This window comes from Dendropsophus ebraccatus, chromosome 8 (assembly GCF_027789765.1).
Source record: "Dendropsophus ebraccatus isolate aDenEbr1 chromosome 8, aDenEbr1.pat, whole genome shotgun sequence".
Lineage (NCBI taxonomy): Eukaryota > Metazoa > Chordata > Amphibia > Anura > Hylidae > Dendropsophus > Dendropsophus ebraccatus.
Genome location: NC_091461.1, coordinates 51,997,831 through 52,022,036, shown reverse-complemented (window position 1 = coordinate 52,022,036; position 24,206 = coordinate 51,997,831). Strand labels below are relative to the sequence as shown.

The window sequence follows — 24,206 nt, the reverse complement described above, 5'->3', positions numbered from 1 at the left end:
TCCAGTACCCTGTGTGTACAAGTGACTTATTGTGTCCCTGGTTTAGCCCACTTAGGGCACGTTAACGTTATACCTATTGTGCCAGTAGCCCAGTAAAAGGCACGTGATACCCATTGTGCCAGGTGCCCAGTAAAAGGCACGTGATACCTAGTGTGCCAGTTGCCCAGTTAAAGGCACTTGATACCTAATGTGCCAGTTACCCAGTAAAAGGCATGTGATACCTAGTGTGCCAGTTGGCCAGTTAAATACATGTGATACCTAGTGTGCCAGTTACCCAGTTAAAGGCACTTGATACCTAGTGTGCCAGTTTCCCAGTAAAAGGCACATGATACCTAGTGTGCCAGGTGCCCAGTAAAAGGCACGTGATACCTAGTGTGCCAGGTGCCCAGTAAAAGGCACGTGATACCCAGTGTACCAGTTGCCCAGTTAAAGGCACATGATAAATAGTGTTCCAGTAGCCCAGAAAAAGGCACGTCATACATACTGTTCCAGTAACGTTCGTACAGCATTACGCGTGATATGCGCGAATAACATGACACTCTGCGGACACACATTGGAATCATGTATGTAACACTGCGCAAGAAATACGAACGAAATGTGTGAACATTGCCATAAATGTTTGTAAAGCGTTCGCAAATATTTTTTATTCGCAACTGCGGAAAGTGGCATTATACTGCGATTTTGGGGTGTTGGGTGCACCCAGGCATGCTCCCCCTGATGTCACAGTATAATTCCGGAGGTGTTGGCATCGTTTAGGGAGGTTTCTTGGGGGACCTATGTACTATAATGGGATTGAGTATTTGTTCGAATAGTCAAATCTCGGTGCTTACTCGATTCAAATTCTTGAAAGTCTAATATTTCACTACTCGCTCATCTCTAATCATCAATATAACTGGACCAGGATAGTACATGTGTCCCAAAGTGTTCCCTCTCATTCAGAGTGCAATTGTGGCCTCCCACCAGCTCAGGATCATGTTAGCGTACGTAGGCGCACAAGGACTGCCCATTGCTGTGCCCCTGAGCTGGTGGTAGTATGAGCCGTTGAAGATGACAAATTGGCTGGTGAGAATGAACAGATCGAGGACTAGGCGATTGTGTGCCTGCATGTGTATACCTCTAGTTGACAAACAATATTCTGTGGCTTTTTACCCCCATTTGTGTGGAATTGATGAGTATAGGGATTCCACATCAAGAATCACTTCCAAGTCCAATGAAAGATCATCCAATTTTTTAAGGAGATCCATTGTGTCCCTTGTGTACGAAGGTAGTTAGATCATGAACTCCCTCAAGACTTTACCCACATATGTGCATATGTTATGTCAGATACTACCTATTCCTAACACTATTGGTGGGCCCTTCAGGGGATTTGTCCTGGTAGTGCAAAGAATGTGGATGTAGAGCAGGGAGCTCTCAGGTCCTATGAAGGACAACAGAGTGTGTCCAGAAGAAAGAGTGGTTTCAGGGACCCAACCCTCTATTTAGTGGAACTTAGTAAAATCAATTTAAATGTGATAATTTTAAGATCAATGGCCCTTCAGAGGGTGCGAAGCAGAAGAAAAAGTCTCAGGGGCCCCATAGGACCACAAACACCGAAGTCATGGCAAGATTCTTGCATGCAGGGAGACACACAAGCTAGGGCTGCTTGATGTCTGCCCCATACAATGTCATCAACACTTATAACATTCTGACTTTTCTACACAGGTGTAATGGGTAAATTTATCAGTTTTCATACCTTATTTTATATCATACGTCATGGGGCTTGTTCCAGTAAAAAGTGATCTTTTATCATCTGCAAATTGTGCTATCTGGGCGGGGCTTCACAGCTGAAACGCCACTTTCCCCCGCCAACAAAGCCACCGTGATGTCATCGGCGCATAGGCCCCACCACAGTGGCCATTTGTATGGGCCGACCTAGGGGGGGTGGGGTCTAGACCTTTGGGCTGGCCTGTCCGAATGGCTGAGGGGGGCGGGGCCTATGCGCCGAAGATGGCACAGGGGTGGGGCCAACTGTGGGGTTGTGGGCAGGGCTAAGTCATACTCTTTGTCATTCTCTAAAAGATGAAACTCTGACAGGACTTGTACTGTAAGGCTATGTTCACACTACGTATATTTCAGGCAGTATTTGGTTCTCATGTCAGGTACTCATAGCAACCAAAACCAGGAGTGGATTGAAAACACAGAAAGGCTCTGTTCACATAATGTTGTAATTGAGTGGATGGCCGCCATATAACGGTAAATATTTGCTGTTATTTTAAAACAACGGCTGTTATGTTGAAATAATGGAAGTTATTTACCATTATATGGTGGCCATCCACTCAATTTCAACATTGTGTGAACATAGCCTTTCTGTGTTTTCAATCACCTCCTGGTTTGGTTGCTATGAGGACCTGACATGAGGACCAAATACTGCCTGAAATATACGTAGTGTGAACATAGCCTTAGAGTAAAAAAGTTACCCCTTTGATAAATGACATCCTTGTAGTGCCGCCATTTTCATGTGATTCAAGCTTATAAATATTTTGCAAACTAATTCTTTAGAAGCATTGGGGACATCTCTCTCCACCGGAACCATTCGACCTGCCAGCTGATTTAAATGTTCATGCCTACTTACAAGTAGGAGACCAGTGCCAGTAATAGGAGGTAATTGGCTGCACAAACCTCCTTTAAAGCTCCAATGCAAAACTATGAGTTTTCATTACTTCAAACTGCACAAGGATTTCTCATATTCTCTAACAAGTGGAAACACACGTTTGCATAGGAGCTGTATACACAAAGGCTGGTTATTAGTGATCTAGTCTATTGGAAAGGCTACTTTATATTGTTTTTACCAAGTCACTAAGGGTGCCTTTACACAGATTTTTGAAGCCAAATCCAGAAACAGACTTTAAACAGAAAACAGGTCATAAAGGAAAGACTGAGATTTTTCCTCTTTTCAGATCCATTCCTGGGTTTGGCTTCAAAAATCTCTCTGTGTAAAGGCACCCTTAGATATATTTGTAGGGCGTGTCAAGTTATAAGACCCTTAGAAGACCAGGCCAATTTTTATTTTTGCACTTTAGTTTTTTCCTCCACGTACTTAAAAGGCCATAGCACTTGCATTTTTTACCTAGAGACTCAAATTAATAGTTCGGGCGATTACACACGCGGCGATACCAAATATGTTTATTTATTTATTTGTGTTTAGGAAACTGGAAAAGGGGGGTGATTCAGACTTTTATTAAGGGAGGGGATTTTTTACTATTAAAAATTAACTTTTTTTTTTTTTACACACTAACTAGAAGTCCCCCCTGGGAGACCTCTAGTTTAACTACATTGATCTCTCATTGAGTATATATATTGCATAGATCAATGACATTGGCAATCTATTGCCCTGGCCTGCTGCAGCCAAGAACAATAGATCACCGAGGCGGGATCAGAGCCATTACAGCGCAGACCCCCGTCCGGACCAGATGTAGGGACCACTCCTCTGCGATTGCGCCACCCGCAATCTAGTGTGGGGGGGGTGATCCTCCCACTAGACCACCAGGTTTACGTTAAAGCAGCCATTTAAATGCAGCTGTCAGCTTTCACACGAACAATTACAGCATCGTTTATGCGGTTGTTTAAGCCCAATGTTATAGACTATGCATTCTCTGTTTAAATGGAGAGATGTATGGCTGATAGTGATGATTTTACTAGCCACACAAAAGACTGTCGCTCATCAGCTAACAGATAGCCCTTTAACACAGGTCTATTATTGGTAAACAATTGTTCCTAGGAACGCTCATTCAAGGGGTTATCCAGCGCTACAAAAACATGGCCACTTTCCCTCTACTGTTGTCTCCAGTTTGGGTGGGGTTTTGAAACTCCGTTCCATTGAAGTAAATAGAGCTTAATTGCAAACTGCACCTGAACTGGAGACAACAGTAGGGGGAAAAGTGGCCATGTTTTTGTAGCGCTAGATAACCCCTTTAATGATAATCAGCCATTCCATTTTAAAAAGGGCTTAAGCTTCACAGAAAGATGCATTAGATTTTGAAAGCAGCATATCCCCATACTGCCCCCCTCCTCCTGTATTTTGTCTATTCACAACAGTGCATAGTAGACCTCTATGGTTTGATTCCTTTGCTGTGTGGATGGGTTGGATGGGTTGTTTCTGACATTTGGTGATAATTTTAATTTATCTTCATTTTTATTTTATTTTAAATAAAACAAAAGGGCAGAACCACCCCTACACAGGGTCGGATTAAGGTTGGTGGAGGCCCCGGGCGACAATTCCCCCCCCCCCCCACAAAAAATAAAAATAAACTATACCGCGATCTATACAGATGGCAGCTTACTGTAGGTGACTTAGCACAGACCCCTCCTCACTCCTGGCTGTATGGATCAGCATCCTCTTCTGTTATGCACGTGGTCACTAGAGGCTGCAGTACAGGGGAAGATGCCAGGCCCTAGAGACAGGAGCGGGGGTGGGGGGGTGGACTAAGTATCAGAGCGTATTCCTACATTGTGTTTGTGTTAATAACACAGTGTGAGAACACAGCACTTTCCGTGCGCTGTTGCCCACTGTGTTAGGGCCCTATTACATAGCCTGATATCCTGGGTAAGCAGCACCGTTCTGCTAGGGTTCGAGCTGGTGGGGGCCCCTAAGTGGTGGAGGCCCTGAGGCAAGTGCCCCTGGTGCCCTCCCTTTAATCCGGCCCTGCCCCTACATCGAGCACTTTTCTCTACCCATAATATTTCTCATATCTATCACAGATCCTTGGCCACTCTGCCAGGGTTGGACCCACTCTTACAATAATTAAACGAGCATATAAACACATTCTCAGCATTTTCACCCTCTTCCTCTTTGGAAGTTTTATTTCCGTATTATCTCCTAAACAGCTATTCTGGGTGATCTATATATTTCACACTTAAATACAATTTGATATATAGACTCCCAATAAGCTTCAACAGATTGGCACAACCAGATAACGTGTAGGAAGTCAGCCCTAGGTGTAAAATAGATGCGATGATTTATGTTAAACCAGTCCTTTTGAAACCGTACTAACATTTCTATATATATGCTTCTACCGTTCTTTACCTATAACTCCATTTGTGTCCGTCACCTTTAGCAACATATTTACTTAAAAAAATCTGTGACATGTTCAATATTTATTTTACCCACTGTACATCATGTTATATTATGCCTAGTGCTATTCCTCAGGTACACGTGACTGCAAAAACGCAGTGTGAATCCAGCCTTAGCTATCAGTTCAACGTATTTTAAACTGGTTACTTTTAACCCTTTGAGGACCAGGCCCAAAATGACCCAGTGGACCGCGCAAATTTTGATCTTAGTGTTTCCGTTTTTCCCTCCTCCCCTTCGAAGAGCTCCAGCACTTTCAGTTTTTTATCTACAAGGCCATATAAGGGCTTATTTGTTACAGGAATAGTTGTACTTTGTAATGGCGTCATTCATTTTACCATAACATGTATGATGGAATTCCAAATATATTATTTATGAAGATATAAATAGGTGAAATCGTAAAAAAGAATGCAATATGGTAACGTTTGGGGGGTTCCTGTGTCTACGTAATGCACTATATGGTAACAGCGACATGATACTATTATTCTATAGGTCAGCCCGAACACAACCATATGCAGGTTACACATATTCTCTAATGTTATATATGTATTTTTTTTATGAAATCCTTTTTTTTGGCAATTAAATATTAATAAAATGGGCCTATTGTGACGCTTATAACGGTTTTATTTTTTCACCTACGGGGCTGTATGGGGTGTCATTTTTTCTGCCATGATCTCTAGTTTTTATTAATACCATATTTGTGAAGATCGGATGTTTTGATCACTTTTTATTAATTTCTTTTTATATATAATGTAACATAAAATCGGTAATCCGCGCACTTTTTTCCCTCTTTTCGTGTACGCCGTTTACCGTTCGCAATGACGCTTGTTATATTTTAATAGATTGGACAATTACGCACGCTACGGTATATTATATGTTTATTTGTTTATTTATTTTTATATGTTTTATTTATATAATGGGAAAGGGGGGTGATTTCAACTTTTATTGGGGGAGGGGTTTTGGGGTAGTGTGTTAGTGTTTTTAACTTTTTTTTTTTTACACATTTGAAGTCCCTTTGGGGGACTTTTACATACACTAGTTTGATTTCTACACTGATGATTGCTATGCCATAGGCATAGCATTGATCAGTGTTATCGGCAATCTGCTCATTGAGCCTGCCTGTGCAGGCTTAGTGTAGCAGATAGCCGATCGGACCGCACGGAGGCAGGTGAGAGACCTCCGGCGGCCCGTTTTACCGATCGGGACCCCCGCAGTCACACTGCGGGGGTCCCGATCGGTAAGTGACAGGGGACTCCCCCTGTCACTTACACTTAAACGCCGCGGTCGCGATCGCGGCGTTTAAGGAGTTAATGACACGCGGCAGCGCGATCGCTGCAGCGTGTCATTGCCGGTGAGGTCCCGGCTGCTGACTGCAGCCGGCCCCCACCTGCTGTGAAGCGCGCTCCGCTCCGGAGCACGCTTCATAGCGGGAGAAACACCCAGGGCGTACAGTTACGCCCTAGGTCGTCTGGGGACAGACTTCCATGGCGTAACTATACGCCCTGGGTCGTCTAGGGGTTAATGGAAAGAAAAACATAGACAACACTACTTTTGTGTCCGCTATAAAAAAATGCATCCGCTTTGATCCATTTTTCTTTTTTATAATGAAAGTCAGGGGAAAAATGGACCCAAACAGATGACACCCAATTGCATCTGTTTTTGCATCCATTTTTGCATTGTTTTTCCCTATAAAACATATATGTTAAACGGATTGCAAAAACGCAGTGTGAACCTAGCCTTAGGCTGCATTCCTCACGGAACACAGATGTGGAATGGCTGTAACGGACTCTCCTCCGCCCGGGCAGCATCTGTGATAAGAAGCTGGGAGCGGTGGAACTGTACAGATATGCGCCGCACTGTAATGAATCAGTCATTACAGCATATCTGGCGCATATCTGTACAGTTCCCCCGCTCCCAGCATCTAATTACAGATGCTGCCCGGGTGGAGGAGAGTACGTTACAGGCATTTCACGTCTGTCTTTCGTGAGGAACACGGAACATGGGAATGTAGCCTTAGAGTTCACACCTGCATTTCTCTCATTCATGAAATGGACATGAACAAAAACTCCTTTGATTTAGATCCTTCATCATTGACTATAAGGCTATGTTCACACAACGTACATTTTCTATTAATTACAGTTGTTGTTGCCGATTTGCAATCCCAGCCGGAGTGTATACAGAGTGTACAGATGATCTTCACTGACACTGACCGTTCTGTGAACGGCCGGTGTCTTATAGCGTGTGAACCTAAAAAAAAAAAAGGAAGTGCACTTTCTGAAACATTTTATGTCCATCCAAAAAAATATGGAGAGTCCTGGAGAGATTCAGGGTAGGAGAAAATTTTATTTTCTGGGTCAAGTTGTTATGTTCTCTCCCTATGATTAAGGTGATGATTAATAATGATGCCTCTGAATGGTTTTCCTCTTTGCGGGGAACCAGACAGGGTTGCCCCCTTTCCCCTTTACTTTTTATTTTTTATATAGAACCTCTTGCTTCTCTTACTAGATCCTCACCGCATTTTTTGGGCTTTGGGCCAAAGACGCCAAGAGGCCAAGACGAAAAGATATTGCTATATGCAGACGATATTTTGTTGTTCGTTAGGGGGGGGGGGGGGGGGGAAGGACGCAATCCAGAAGGCTATGGGCTTGGTGGATAGGTTCGGTTCCGTTTCGGGACTGGAGGTGAACTGGAATAAATCTGCGTTGCTCCCTCTGGAACCAGATATCTCGTTAAGGGAATTGAATATATCGGTGGTTCCTCCAGGGGGATCACTCGAGTACTTGGGCGTCTGTATCTCAGGCAAGGTTGATGACTTCCTTGAACTGAATCTTTCCACTCTTCTGGGGAAGATCCAGGGCAAGCTAAGTCTCTGGTCACAACTAGTCATTTCAATAGCTGATAGGATGGCCCTAATTAAAATGATTATATTGCTGCAAGTACTTTATCTTTTATATTCCGCCCCCATATGGATCTCTAGTTCTTGGTTTGATAAATTGACTACTATGCTAAATTCGTTTATTTGGAACGGTAAGCCCAGACTGAAATATAAAAACTTGACTGGCAGTTTGGAAGATGGGGGTTTTGGGATGCCAGATTTTTTTCTTTATTATTTAGCAATTGGAGCACAGGATTTGCACAAGGGAATGAATTTCCCAATACTAAGATTTATTATGGATCACACTCACTGGGGATTTGAAGATGTAATGGTGGGGGTAGATGCCGGTTTTGGTGGTTGTAAAATTTTGGTACAGGCTAATAAATACTGTAACATTTGGAAACACTTAAAAAAGATTTGTAATTGCACAACGAATTTTGAATTTTCGTCACTTTGGGGTAATAGCACTGTTAAAGAATTTTTAAAAATTTCACAGTCACAGTTTTGGATAAATAGAGGGTTGAAGCGTATTAGTCAGCTGGTGGTAGATGGCTCTCTAATCTCTTTTGAGGATTGTAAAAAGCACTATAATTTAGTTGACTCACAATATTTTTGGTATTTACAATTATGAGATGCTTTTCACAGCTCTGGTGGTGGGTGTAGTTGGCACATAGTCTCACTCTTTTTTTGAGTATTTGAGGAATCTCCCAAAGGATAAGAAGGTAATGTCCGGTATATATAGATGTCTGGTTCGGGAGAGGAGCAACCCTTATCTTTGTAAGATGAGGGAAAAGTGGGCTTTGAGGATAGGGGATATTAGTCACCTCCAATGGGGAGCAATGAGGCAAAATCTTAAATCTATGTCCCTTAGCGCTTCCCACCGTCTGATTTTGTTTAAAATTCTGTATAGAATTTATTTGTCTCCGGAAAGGTTGTCTTTGATCCAGCGTAGGGAGGACTCAAGGTGCCCAAAATGTCAGCAAGAGTATGCAGACTTTTTTCATCTGATTTGGGAATGTTCATCTGTGCAGGTCTTTTGGAGGGGGGTAATTGGATATATGGAAAAATCAATGGGTATGATGATAGAAGAGGATACCCCATGGAAGTAGTAGATGGTAGAATTATTAATAAACTTACTGCTTTGGAGAGGGTTCTTATTTCTCGTTGTTGGATAGGCTCTTCCGCTCCGACCCTCAGGGAATTGGAAATCCTTGTGGACAGAGTATATAACTATGAAAAATCTCTTGCTAAGAAACAATCTTGTAGATCGGTAGTTCAGTTTTGTAAGTTATGATGGAAGTGGGAAAGCAGAAAGGCCTAATAAGGAAAGTGTTTTAGAGGATTTTTTTATATTTTATTTTATTATTTATTTTCCCTTTCTTTTTTTCTTTCTCTCTACATTCTTCCTCCTCCGCTGGGTGGGTGGGTGGTTAGGTGGGTGGCGAGGTAGAGCTGGGAGTAGCGAACTTAGCTATGTGTCTTGGTATTAGTTGGGCAATATGATCGGTGCCCTTGGCAGATAGGTATCGCAATTTTATCACCATGAATTGTATATTTTGCTTTATTTTGGGGTTCCTACTCTCTTCTCCTTTTTTATGTCTGGTGTTTTTTTTTGTATCAAAATAATGTAAACAAAGTATTGGATTAAAAAAAAAAAAAAAAAAACTGCAAAAAAAAAAAAGGAACAATGACAGATTTGATGATAACGGAGCGCAACTAAGACAAACTGAGCACACACACACACAAAAAAAAATGATTGAAATAAATTATATAAATAAATGGGAGATGGACAGATCCGCTTGTTTCACTTTCTCTGTCATCTAAGCGGAAAATACATACATGATTGTGGCAGGGGATCAAACACTGGTGTTAACCTTGCTTTATTCTGAAAAGTTACTTGAACGAACAGCTATGATTCACATGGAGAGGAATGCCGCTACATAAATGTACTTTTCCTCTTTCACTAGCAGTCTATTCCATACAATTTCTGCAGAAAGTTCCTTCTTCAGCATGTTATTTAATACCATATTTGAAAATTAGTTCCTAAGTTAATCATTCTGAACACTTTATACATAAATTTGAAGAATATATTATCATTTCAGTAAATAATAATGCAAATCAATACATCAGCTGAGAGTGTGTGAAGGCTGGTGTTTTTACATAGAAGTTATTTTTATTCTACTTTTTTTTTACTGTATATTACCAACTTCAGCTCACAAAGCTCAATCACATACTCCTCATTGTCAGGGTCATATTTCAGGGCTTGTTCATAGCAATCAATTGCTTTATCTTTTTCCCCATTAGCTTTGTGGATAAGGCCGAGCAAAGCAAAAGCCTCAGCATCATGATTATTGTTCTCAAACTTTTTTGAGGAAATTCTTTTTAGAGCCTCTACACTGAATTCTCTCTCATTCTGGAGTATATTAAACTGCAGACTCTTTTTATAGTATTTGATGGCTTCAGATTCAGATCTAATGCTAAATTCTTTGAAACGTCCATAACTGCAATAGATTTGCTGCTTTTCCTCATCTGTAAGATTGGTAAGTGCCAAAATAGCTTGATATGTATCCTCTGCTTTCTGATATTCCTTTACTTCGCAATATATTTTTACCAAGTCTATATATGCATAGACAGCTGTTTTCTTATACTCCAGCACTTTCTCTAAATGAAAGATGGCCTTTTGGCTGAGGTCACTTGATTCTCTGTCTGTTTGTGTGTTACGCCACTTTCCAGACTCCTTTTTCTTAGTTAAATACTTCTGCCTGTAACACAGTCCTATTTGGTAATGTAGAAATCCAGAAGTTGGGGTGAGATTTATGGCAGTTTCTAGGACTCGCAAGGCTTCATCCACCATCCCAGCTCTCCTGTAAAACTTTGCTACATACCGAAGCACATATGGAGAGCTTGGGGCCTGTTCTAATGCTTCTTCAATATATGTTTTTCCTTCATCACTTCTATTAAGATCTAGAAGCTTCAAAGCAAGAAGCGCCTTCACCACGGCATCATTTGGATTCTTCTCTACTGCCCGTTCCAGTAGCTCTATGGATCTGCATTCTGAAGCTGGGCATTGTCTGCCATTAAAACCTTCCAGTCTATAGACCGCAGTTGCATATCCGGAGTTCCACTCAGGATCTTCTGGCTCTAGCTCCAAAGCCTTCTCAAAGCATTGTTTTGCTTCTTCATAATGGTCTGCAGAAAATGTTAGCAGTGCCCAGGCCTTTTCCCCACAGATTTCAGCTCTGCCTGGTGTATCTTTTAGTTCTTTATGAATCTGCTCTACTTTATCTATATATTTTTGAGACTCTTCATACTGGTTTAAGTAGTAGAACACCCAAGCATAATTTCCGTATGTCACCAAATATCTGTGATCAGTCTCATCTGGATTGTTCTCTTTAATCATTTCTTCTGCTTTCTCCAAATTGGCAATTGCTTTTGGGTAGTCACCTTTCAGATGCATCACATAGGCCAGTAGATTGTACACCATGTATTTGTTCTTGGTGACAAGAAAAGTCACCTGATTATTCAATCTGTCTTCTAATTCAGTGTGCATCAGAAGCAGTTTCCATGTAAAGTGACATTTAAGTTGAAGTAAATGAGGCTTCAATGACCCCTTTGATATCCCACTGTGAGAGAAGATATTAGAAGAGATTGCTATTACTAATTGAAAAACAATTGATAACATATAAACACGTATTCTATATTGTAAAAGTTTCTTGAATGTGCTAGTATCTAGCTAGAATATTCTCCTAATTACATTGAGACAATATATAGTGAAATAACTTTGGTCTTAATGTATCTGTAACTTTTAGTTTATGTTTTAATGCAGTAATTGTCCATTGAATTTCCCACCCTCATGTGCTGGCAATTCTGCCATGTCTAATCTTGGCCTTTTGCGAGTCTAAGACTAGTTTAAAAACAAAACAAAACTGTAAGGCTAGTTTTAAAAAAAAAAGACCTAAATGGACGAAAAACATTCTAGAAGACAGAAAAAAATGTATAAATGTTTATGTTTTGTTTACCTGTAAGACTGGGTTCACACTACGTTTTTGCAATGTGTTTTTTTTAAACCATTTTTTGCATTTTTGCATTTGTGTGCATCTGTTTTCATTTGTTTTTCCATTGACTTCCATCAGAAAGAAAATGGATCAAAACGCATCCTTTTTTTTAACATACTCAAAAATAAGGTTAAGTATGTTTTTGTGTGTTAAAAAAATGGATTCACTTTGATCCGCTTTTTTTTTTTTTTTAAAGGAAGTCAATAGAAAAACGGATGTACATAATTACTACTCTGCCTTCTTCTCCAGGCATCGTAGTCCAAGCCACTTCTGGTGGCTTAAACACCTCTAAAATATTCATATACAATTTTAAATGTTTTTGCATAAATCTGAATCTTTTTACATTATGAAAGTCACTTTTCCAAACAGTGGGTAGGGGCTTAATGGGAGAGGTTATGCTCTCCTGCAGCCAGAACACACAAAGAAATAGAATGAGAGATTCAAATCATGCACATCGTACTATACTGTGTAGAGTATATAAAGCTCGGTGGGGACAGGTGCTATAAAGCAATCAATGTGTAAAGATAATAAAATATAATGCTGGTATTAGCACCGTGTCCAAAATAGTCACAGTGCTACGAAGAGCGGTCCCGACACCAAAACCTTGCCCCATGCATTCTGTCAGCTGCCTGCCGACTTCCTCAGAGTATGTGTTGACACTCACAGTAGTCTTTTATATATTCAAATCCACTACTATTAAACCAATAATTGTTTAGACCATATCATAATTGTTAACACACTACATGCAAAAACCTGGCGGAGAGTTTTAGCCCTCTCCAATAAATGTCCAAAGAAACGATCTAAAAAGAAGCAGCTAACACTTGCCCAAGGCTGGAATAACTCAGGTATTTTTGAGGCAGTTTGTTGGACCATAGGCAAGAGTGGATATGAAAGAGAGGAGAAGTAACAGATTTTCCTTTAGACATTCTAAGACCCCTTCCACTCATTGCTGTAGCTGGGTGATGTGTGCAGCAGTGCTACTGACCACCCCATCCATCTGGTTACAGCACACAAGCTCCATAATGTTTTCTGTAGAAGACAAATGTCCACACTTTTTCAACAGACCCTTCACCACACAAATAGGAGTCCACAATGTCGTCCACCATTAAGTACAATATTTCTATATAAAGTGTGGCATAAATGTGTTAACCACACATTAATGTCACACTTTATATGTTAAAATTACAATGGGTGGTCAGCATGTCAAATACACAAATCATGTGGGAAAATATAAAAGCAATTACCTCATTTTGTCAAGAATCGTGTCCTTCCTTTCTCTGTAAATTCGATTTTTGAGTCACAGTGATCATGATGACTAGATGCTTTTATAATGAGGCGGAACGCTTTCACCGGTGGAGGGATGAGATAAGGAAGAAACGATACTGCTAAACACTATCATAAACAGCATAAACCGAAGCCACCTGGTGTTAATCAGTATAGAATAGAAATTTAAAGAAACTACAGTATGTTAGCAAACGAACTGTGGAGAAGTCATTTGTGCAGTAACTTTATCCTTTATTACAAATGTCTTTTAAACTAATTCCTAGTTTCACCAGTTTCAGATCACAGCTGATGGACAATGTTTACAGCAGTCACTGAAAATAGCTTGATAGCCCTTATTAAAATATCTATTTGGTGTCACCCAAGGCCTGTAAGTAGAGATGAGCAAAGTTTTCAAAAGTTTGGTTTGGCAGGTTTGAGTTTGTCTGAACCTAAAATTAAAGGAGAAGTCCGGCAAAATGTTTTATTAAAGTATTGTATTCCCTCTCAAAAGTTATACAAATTACCAATACAGTGGTGCCTTGGGAAACGAGCATAATTCGTTCCAGGAACGAGCCTGTAATCTAAATCACTCTTAAACCAAAGCAAATTTTCCTACAAGGAATTATTAAAATGCAGACAAATGGTTCCCACACCCCAAAAATAATGATTTTTTAAAAATTCTGAATAACAGGTAAAACAAACATTTAGATATGTGATATTATAAGGTGGATATGTGTTATTAAAAGTTGCTATACAGTATAGCCGAGCAGCATGTGGTGTATAATGTATAGTAAGTGCATACACCTGAAAAAAACAGCAGCAGTTTGTAGATACAGGATGGAACTGTAGCATATGCAGTGAGGGGTTACAGCTATGAAAAGATTACCCTCACAGTCCTGTCCCCTGATACAAGCCCCAGCCTGTAGTGGATCTGCCCTGATTTGGAAGATGAGGGAGACTTTCTGGATCAGAGTAAAGTGCTGTAGACCACGCCATGCAGACCATGCCCCTTCCCCACTCCCCTCCCAACCAGTACGGGGAGCTCTTAAACCAAAGCAATGCTCTTAACCCCTTCACGATCAAGGACGTAACTGTACGTCCTCAGTCAGGTAGGGGAGTTCAGAGCGGGGATGCGGGGCGACCCCCCTCCGAACCGTCGCGATCCCAGGTGCTATTAATAGCTGTTAGGGAGCGCGGTCCTATTGCCACGCCTACTAACTAGTCATTTAGATACAGCTGTCATGGCAGACAGCTGCATTTAAATTGCTAGTTCTCCCCCATTCTTGGTGTCTAGTGGGCAGATCCGTTTAACTTACCCGGACGGCTCTCAGCGTCGGAATGACGCTGATCCCGGCTTGGTATTCTATTGATCTGGTCTTTAGCAGAACGGTGCTCTATTATATACACAGAATTGATCTCAAGAGGAGGGGGGACGTCCAGGGGACGTAAAATTACTGTGTAAAAAAAAATAAAGTTTTTTCATTAATAAAAAAACCCTCCCCTAATAAAAATTTAAATCATCCCCTTTTCCCATTTTATAAATAAAAATAAATAAATAAATAAAATAAACATATTTGCTACCGCCGCGTGCGTAATCGCTCGAACTATTAAATTATCACATTCCTCATCTCGTACGGTAAATGGCGTACGTGCAAAAATCCGCCAAAGTGCTAAATTGTGCATTTTTGGTCGCATCAAATCCAGAAAAATTGTTTGTGGCTATTAGCAGGTGCGGTCCTATCGCCGTGCCCACTAATGAGCCATTTAGATGCAGATCACCCCCTGCGATCGCAGAGGAGCTATCTGTTTAACTTACCCGGCCGGCTATTAGCGTCGGAATGATGCTGATCCTGGCTCGATATTCTATTGATCCAGTCTGCAGCAGACCAGACCAATCTAATGGATCGGTGCTATTATATACGCAGCATTGATCTCAGTGGGAGATCAATGCTGTGTATACAGAAGTCACCCAGGTGACTTCTAATGACTGTGTAAAAAAAAATAAAGTTTTTTCATTAATAAAAAATCCCCTCACCTAATAAAAATTTAAATCACCCCTTTTACCATTTTATAAAAAATTAAAAAATAAACATATTTGCTATCGCCGCGTGTGTAATCGCTCAAACTATTAAATTATCACAATCCTGATCTTATACGGTAAATGGCGTAAGCGCAAAAATCCGCCAAGGTGCAAAACTGTGCATTTTTGGTCGCATCAAATCCTGAAAAATTGTAATAAAAAGCGATCAAAAAGTCGCATATATGCAATCAAGGTACCAATAAAAAGTACAGATCATGGCGCAAAAAATGGCATTTAGATTTTTAAAAAGGTTTTAATTTTTTAATAAAATAAAAGTTACATATTGTTGTAATCGTACTGACTTGGGAAACATAGTAAACATGTCAGTGTTACCATAGGACAAACACAACCCCCCCCCCCCCAAATTAAAAAAAAAATACACTTTATGTGCATTTCCTGTTATAAGTGTATATTGGTGATTTGTATAACTTTTGGGGGGCAATACAATGCTTTAATAATTTTTTTTGCCGGACTCCTCCTAACCCTTTAAGGACAGAGACAGTTTTCATTTTTGTGCTTTCGTTTTTCTCTCCTCGTGTTTAAAAGGCCACTGTGCTTGCATATTTTCCCCAACAGACCCACATAAGCCCTTATTTTTTGCGACACCAATTATATTTTGCAATGACAGACTTAATTTTCCTATACAGTATGCCGCAAAACCAGAAAAAAATTATATGTGCAGTGAAATTGAAAAAAAAAAGGTGCAATTCCTTTTATTTTGACGGGTTTCGTGTTTACGCTGTTCGCCCTATGGTAAGACTAACATGTTATCCATATTTATAAAATAGGTTTCAAACAGTCGCGCTCCTGGTAAAACACTAAAAATTAGTGTGCGTACTGCTGCGAGCTATAGCCAGTGGTATCTGCCTCCACTAAAAATATAAATAATATAAGTAAAAAAGATGCCGTGCCGCGCTTAGTATTATTATAACTATTATAAAAAACAAAAGGCACCAATATCAGTGCATAGTGCAAACAGTGCAGGGTATTGAACCAAGGCACTCTTGAGAAAGAAGGACGTATCCTTTGAAACGCGTCGAGGAAGAATCTTGCCTCCTGTAGCGATCCGTAGAATCTGTGACGTCACAGAAGGATTCCCATCCGGGATTCCTGTAACTAGGGCTTAACGCGCCACCGGCCGGGGCGCGCGCCCTATCTGGAGATCATTCCGGTGCAAAGAACGTTTTTTGGAATAGGAACTGGAAAGGACTCAGTGACCAATAACTCACCGAGGGAAGTCACACAAAGGAAGTCACACAAGGGAAGCCACACAGGTCCACGAACGGGGAGGACTACAGATCCAAGCCAACCTATACACGTACTAATGGTGAGTGCCTTGGTTCAATACCCTGCACTGTTCGCACTATGCACTGATATTGGTGCCTTTTGTTTTTTATAATAGTTATAATAGTACTAAGCGCGGCACGGCATCTTTTTTACTTATGTTATCCATATTCCTCAAGTCAGTACGATTACAACGATATGTAACTTGCATGACTTTCATTTTATTAAATGGCTTTTAAAATTTTTTAACCTTTTAAAAAAACAAAACGTGTTAAAAATTGGTCTTCCTGAGATCAGGAATGTGATAATTTAATAGTTCAGGCGATTACGCACGTGGAAATACCAAATATGTTTTTGTTTTTTTTATTTACTGTATTTTCCAGCGTATAAGGCGACTGGGCATATAAGACGACGCCTGACTTTTGAGAAGATTGTCAGGGGTTGGCCTTATACACCAAAAAATGTTAACCCCTGCCTGACTGTGGTCAGGAAGGGGTTAACTAAAGCTAAATTTAAAAAAACACAAACTCACTGAAGCCCTTTTCCAGCCTCTGCGCGTCCTCTATCCCATTCCCCGCACAGGCATTGTGACGTACACTGACTGCGCCGGGGAACCCAAGCAGCAGCCGAGCGTCTCATTGGAGATTCTTAGAGACACTCGGCTGCCGGCAAAGCTTCGGAAGAATGACAGAGACTTTGGGTACTTCCGGAGCCTCTGTCATTCTCCGCAGCAGACCAGATGCACTGATTGCCGAGCCGGGATCTCCGGCTGGCTCAGTAGAAGGGATCTCCTCTCCGCGATCGCATCATGGGGGGGAGATCCCCCCCACTAGACACCAGGGACAGGGGGCCAAGGACTATTTAAATGCAGCTGTCAGCTTTGACAACTGCATTTAAAAAGTTAATTAGCCGGGAGCGGCGATCGGCCGTGCCAGCTTATACCTGCGGTCCCTGGCTGCACATAGCAAACGGTTACTGCGGCTTGCAGAGAGGGCTATAGGATTTCTTATTTTATAATTGTTTGGAATTCCTCATAGTTGCCAACAGTCCAGATTTTGCCGGGACTGTCCCGATCCTGAGGAGACAGCCCCGGCAAAACCACCTCCCCCGCGATAAGCCCCGCCCCCTTCCAGCCTGAGTGATAACACTCATGCAGAGCAGGGAGAGGAGTCCCTGGGGGACTAGAGGAAACATACTGGTAAGGTAAGTATAGCTTATTTTCTTTTAAATATAGATGAAGGGACAAGAGGATGCTGAAGGGGGTACTGGTATGATGATGAAGGGACAGGAGGAGGATGAATGGGGAAGTAGTATGATGATGGGGGGCAGGAGGGTGAGAGGGGTAGTATTATGATGATGGAAGGGCAGGGGGATGAAGGGGGTAGTAGTATGATGATGAGGGGAAGGAGGATTAGAGGGGTAGTACTATGATGATGGAAGGGCAGGAGGATGAAGGGGGTAGTAGTATGATGATGGAGGGGCAGGATGATGATGAAGGGGTAGAAATATGATGATGGAGGGGCAGGAGGATAAAGGGGTAGTAGTAGTATGAAGATGGAGGAGCAGTAGGATGAAGGGGTAGTAGGAGTCTTAGCCTGCTCTGAGTGGGGTGTGTAACATACTGGGGACCTGTAACTGGGGTGTGTAATATGCTGGGGACCTGAAACTGGGGTGTGTAATATACTTGGGACCTAATGTTGGGGTGTGTTATATACTGGGGACCTCGTACTAGGGTGTGTAATCCTTTTGTGTTGTTCTGACTGTAAATTCTAACTGGAAAATTCTGTACCCACACCCATGATAGGCCATACCCACCGAGACCACACCCACAATAAGCAACACCCCTTTTTACCGCTAAAGTGTCCCTGGAAATTTTTTTCAAATGTTGCCAACTATGAATTCCCTGGCCCTTTAACTGTATGCTATACTAATCAGGAGTGCATACAGTTAAATGTGGTGCTGTGTCTCACAGGGCCTCCTCTGGCTGAAGGCAGCATTATGCCTGAAGAGGATGCTCTCTCCCAACAGAGCCAGAAGACAAAGACAGAAGATGGAGAGGAGCACTGCTGTAGTCTGCAGTATAGTAAAAATTTATGAAACTGAAGCATCAACAACAGATTTGTTTTATCTGAAAAAGAAGTTTCACTTTTAAGTGCCTTTGACTTTTCCAGAGAATCAGAGCACTTGGAAAAGCATTTTTTAGGTGGAACTTTTTGTTCCAAACCATGAACAGTCCTTCAGTTTTACGAATTGTTAATGCATTTAAGCTTTTAATTTGAAAGTTTTTCCTTGTAGTAGTAAGTTTAATGGTTTTGGAGAAAGCATAGTAACTGGTAGCAAATTTTTTTTTATACATCATCGTTAATGTACAATGAAATGGGCATTTTGGGTTATTGTGGACAGAAGACACCAGAAAAAAATTGTTCAGCCTCAAAAGAATCTTTATTATTCTTTCATAAGCGTTGTCTACTGACTACGTCTACGTCTACTGACAAAGTTTGTTCCGACCGGACTTCCGGATTTTTTAAAAAAGTTTGGTTTGACCGGATTTCGGATTTCTTCGGATTTCATAGTTTAAAGCATCTATATGATACGGGCTAATGTATTTGGTTGAATTTAGGGCTCTACATGTCAGTAACATCATTATCTTTTCAATATCTCAAAGTCAATTTTTTTAGACTTCAATATTCACCAGTACAGGGTCTTTGCAGGAAACTCACCATTACAGGGTCTATGCAGGAAAAAGGTCACAAATGCAGTGAAGAAGCAGCAGTAGTCATTGGAGGCCAGTGGAGGTCCAGCAATAGTCATTTGATGCCAGTACAGGAGCAGCAGTAGTCATTGGAGGCCAGTGGAGGTCCAGTAATAGTCATTTGATGCCAGTACAGGAGCAGCAGTAGTCATTGGAGGCCAGTGGAGGTCCAGTAATAGTCATTTGAGGCCAGTACAGGAGCAGCAGTAGAGAACATGGAGGCCGCTCCTCTTTAAGCTATACCAACGTGACACAGGGGGTGGGCTAGTGCAACATTTATGCTAATTGGAAGTGTTTCAGGCATCATGGGAAAGCGCTTTTCCCGCCCGGAACACCTCCTGCTTTCTAAAATGACGGCTGCCATTTTAGAAAGCAAGAAAAAAAAAATTCGGAGCGGACTTCCAAAAATCCGAATCCGACTGGACTCAGACTTTTGGGAAAATCCGACCCAGATCCCATACAGGCCGAACCGGTTCGCTCATCTCTACTACTGACATATATTAAGAGTATTGTAGTTTATGGGGGAATAAATATACACAGATTGATAGATCTGTACCAGTTTGGCATTGCAGTGATCAACGAATGCAACATAATATATGTATGTAATAGTCTCCTAGAGGGACTAAAAGAGTGTGAAAAAATAAATAAATAAAAATTTAAAAAACATGTCATAGCCCCTCCCCCAATAAAAGTCTAAAGCACCCCCTTTTTTATAAATAAAACACATAAAAATGAAATAAATTAACATATTATATACTGTAGCGTGCATAATTTTGTAGTCTATTAAAATGAAACAATATTATTCCCGCATGGTGAATGGCGGGCAAGTTTTACTGTTAATAAAAATAGTAAAACATTAGAAAAGCTATATAAACATGCATATTGTTGTATTCAGACTAACCTATAGGATAAAGATAAAATGTCAGTTTTACTGTAAAGTACATTGCGTAGACACGGAACCCCCCAAAATTTGTGGACTTGCATTCTTTGTCCCAAACTCACCCCATAAATGATATTTTGGGGGTTCCACCATTAATATTCTGAACAAGATTTCATGTTTAGAGTAGAGAGGCTTCTCTCATGCACAGGAACTTTCTACAAAGCAAAGTCTAGGTGAATACGATAGTGAATGTGGACCTCACTCCTTACCAGCTTACATCATTAGGTGACAGCATAATGTCAAGTTAAGTTAGAAATTGTAAATAAAATAGAATGCAATAGCAGTGACATACAGTGACAACACTGAAGATATCTGACTACCAAGTTGTTGCATGTAGCAGGATCTGTACTGGGATACTACAAATAGATTAATTATCATTTGGTTTGATAGCTACAATATATTGAACGAGATTCTAGTTATCACTAAAAAGAGTACTTACAGTATAAAAGACTTCATAGGCATCTGAAGATATATATATATATATATATATATATATATATATATATATATATAAATAAACCGAGAAGAGGCAGCACTCCAATATATGGTGAAAATGGAAGATGATTTATTCACCCATCAATGTGCACATTGATGGGTGAATAAATCATCTTCCATTTTCACCATATATTGGAGTGCTGCCTCTTCTCGGTTTATTTATCACTAGGGTGGGCCTGGAGTCCGTCCACTGAGGTAGAAGCACCCACCTGAGCCACAGTGCCGCACAGTGCCGTCCAGCTCTATATTATCTCCTATATATATATATATATATATATATATATATATATATATATATATATATATATAAATAATAAATCCAAATAAATTAAGTCTAACCTTTATTGTCTGTGAGCACTGTACCTTTAATAATTAAATACTCTATTTTATTAAAGGGAACCCATTACCTCCCTGAGGGAGAGTGAGTTGGCCCTGGTACCTTATAGCTGCTGGGGCACAACTCTCCTATAGCCAATTCAAAATCTTCCTCTTTCATTGTCTATCCCGATGCCTGGTAAGTAGGCATGAGGGTGGAGCGGCAGTGGCATGTAGTCTTGCTGCCTCTGCCCCTTCCTCCTATCCCTCTTGATTTAAGAGGTGGAGAGCTGTGCCTGGCAGCTAAAAAGGTAACAGGGCCAACTCACTCTCCTTCAGGAGGGTAATTGGTTCCTTTTAAAGGGACTCTGTACCCACAACCTGACCCTCCCAAACAGGGGCGGATTAACTTTACCTAGGCCCCAGGGTGTTCACCAAGCCTGGGCCCCCCGACCCCAACTATGTAACTATGGCAGCACTTACGTGGTGTTCATAGTACAGGATAGACAAAGTCTTGATACCCTGACTTGTGCAAAATTGAGGTAAAAAAGCAGGGATTTTTACAAATCATAGCAGAGCATAGCAGGAGACAATACTCTACTGAAAGTATAAGTCTGTTTGGGTGGCCATAGGCCCCCCAGGAACTCAGGGCCCCGAGATACCACCCTAAATGGACCTATTATAATCCACTACTGCTCCCAAACCACTTGTACTGTCAGATAGCTGCTTTTAATCTAAGATCTGTCCTGGGGTCTGTTCGGCAGTGATACAGTTGTTGTGGTTGGTTTTTCACTTATGGCACTAGATGGTAGTTGCCTGATAGCTCAGCCAGAGATGATGGTGTTGTGACCCCAGTGCTTGTCCAGCACACAGTGTGATGGTGGTACCTGCTTTGTGTTTGTCACTGACTGTAATCCCCAAATGGTTGGTGACCTGCCGGGTTGTCATGGGTCCCTTGGGCTCTTGTCACGTTAGTCCTGAATGGCAAATGACCCACCCGGACTATCAGTACCGCCACCCACAGAAAGGGGAAAATAACCCAAGGTGTGTGGTTTGTGTGTGTATGGCTGCTGGTGCAAATAAAGTATGACAGAGTCCCAGTGATATAAACATAGAATAGCTTTACTGTGCAGTCTTTTAGTAGTGCAATACACTTCAGTAGGATAGAGAAATCTTCACACAGACTCTAGTGCTGGAACTTGTTTGTGCTAAAGGAGGTGCCTAGAGTAGTAGAGTAGGAGAGAGGTAGTTGTAGTAGTGCTTGGAGAGTTGAGTAGAGTAGAGGAGAAGAGTAGGTCTAAGGAGCCCTAACCCAGTGTAGCAATGTACTTTGCCGGAACTTAAGAGAATACTTTGTAGTGAGATCTTTACTTGTACCCGTGTTTAGACTATGTCTGACCACCTTGTGCCATACAGTGTCGAGTGACCGGTCCTATTAGGGTGATACAATCCCAAGCCATGTTTATCTGGGCGAAACTAAGTTTCCGGGGTGTCCCAGTTAGCTGCACTGCAAGATAGGATACCTTTGGTAGCTTTGTCCTATCTAGGCTAGTTCCTCTGATTCTTAGGATACTTAGTGAAAGGACTGGTTGTCTATTGCTGCATCTAAACACACTTGTGTCTTAGACTAGACTGCCTGTTGGTCCAGGACAAGGGTCCTGGCATAATCTAGGTCCTGGCTTGGCAACAGCAGGGACACTTGCTCTGTGTGTCTTCCTCCCACGAGAATGTGACTAGAAATGACTCTGTACCTCCTCCACCAAGTAGCTCCTCCTACAGGAGCCAGGTGAACTACCCTGTGAGTGGTGGGGATGAGTGCATGCATGAGAAAAAGGGAAAAGAGAGAGGTCAGAAGTAGAAAGCATATTCTCATATTGGTCAAGCCATTACCCCATGACCTTTCTCAGCTGTGCAATACATAGCAATACATTGACATATAGAAGACACTGACATCTAGTGGTGAAACTGTAAAATACCCTTCACCACATAACCTGAAGGAAGGAGCTTTTTGAGAGGTGAACAGGAGAGAAAAAACAACCGTGGTGGGACACCACACAGTTATGGTCCTAAGAAAAAACTTTTTTTTTTTTAAATCAAATAGGTTTTATTAAAGGTTTTGTATTTTTTTTTTGAAAGACACATAACCACAGGGAGGCCAGAACAGTAGCCCAAACCCTGTGCAAAACAGTACAGAACAGAAAGTAAAAACAACAAATTGGCAACAACCAAATTAATCCGAAAGGGTAACCCTTCAGAAGAGGAGGGGTACGCAGCAGTAAAGACAGTAAACCATTAGCTCTATAACCTCCAATATAAGTAGAAACTCCTGGACATATGTCTAGGTGGCCGTGGAGGGAGAGAGCCTGCCTCTAGTAAGTGACGGCGGCGCCATACCGGGGGTATCTAGCCAAGGGGCCCAGATCTTCTCAAATTTTTTCATCGCCTCCCTCGTCTCTCCGGCACCGAGGACACAGGGCATCGGGACGAAGTCCCACTCTAAATAAGAACTCCGGAGTTCTGTAGACACGGTGTAACAGGTACAAATGGGACAGTCGGTGCTGCTCCCCCATGGACAACTGGGGCGTCATCTCCAAAATTTCCTTCCATAACTCATCCTCCAGGGGACCCAAGTCAGCCTCCCACTTCTCCTTTATGGTCAACGGATGTTTTTCTAAAAATTTGTCGTGCAAGTGGATATATAGCAAGGAAATGAGACCAGATGTGGAAGTAGATGCACCCACTATATGGATAGGCGGAATAATTACCCGCTCCCGGGACAAAATGTCCCCCTCACTATCACATGCATGGCGTAACTGGAGGTATTTGTAAAAATGTGTCCTAGGAACGGGGAATTCTTCACACAGCCGCTGGAAACTTTTTAGCTGGCCATTAATGTATAACTGCTCCACTCGTCTAAGACCAAGTGCCCGCCATGGTGTAAACCCTTCCAAGAAGAATAACTCACTCAACCAAGGGGTATCCCATATAGAGGTGTATGCAGAGCATCTGGACAACCCATACATGTCTCTAACCTTCCACC

The 24,206-nt window shown here is 41.5% G+C and overlaps 1 protein-coding gene across 1 annotated transcript; it reads right to left on the bottom strand.

The window, feature by feature from the left end:
• Positions 1–9,846: 9,846 nt before the first annotated feature.
• LOC138798575 (interferon-induced protein with tetratricopeptide repeats 5-like) lies at positions 9,847–13,354 on the bottom strand. The gene is made up of 2 exons (XM_069979090.1): positions 13,282–13,354; positions 9,847–11,605 (listed from the first exon to the last, which is right to left on the bottom strand). The coding sequence occupies exons 1-2, from the start codon at positions 13,284–13,286 to the stop codon at positions 10,156–10,158; spliced, it is 1,455 nt and encodes a 484-aa protein (XP_069835191.1). The 5' UTR covers positions 13,287–13,354; the 3' UTR covers positions 9,847–10,155.
• Positions 13,355–24,206: the final 10,852 nt, after the last annotated feature.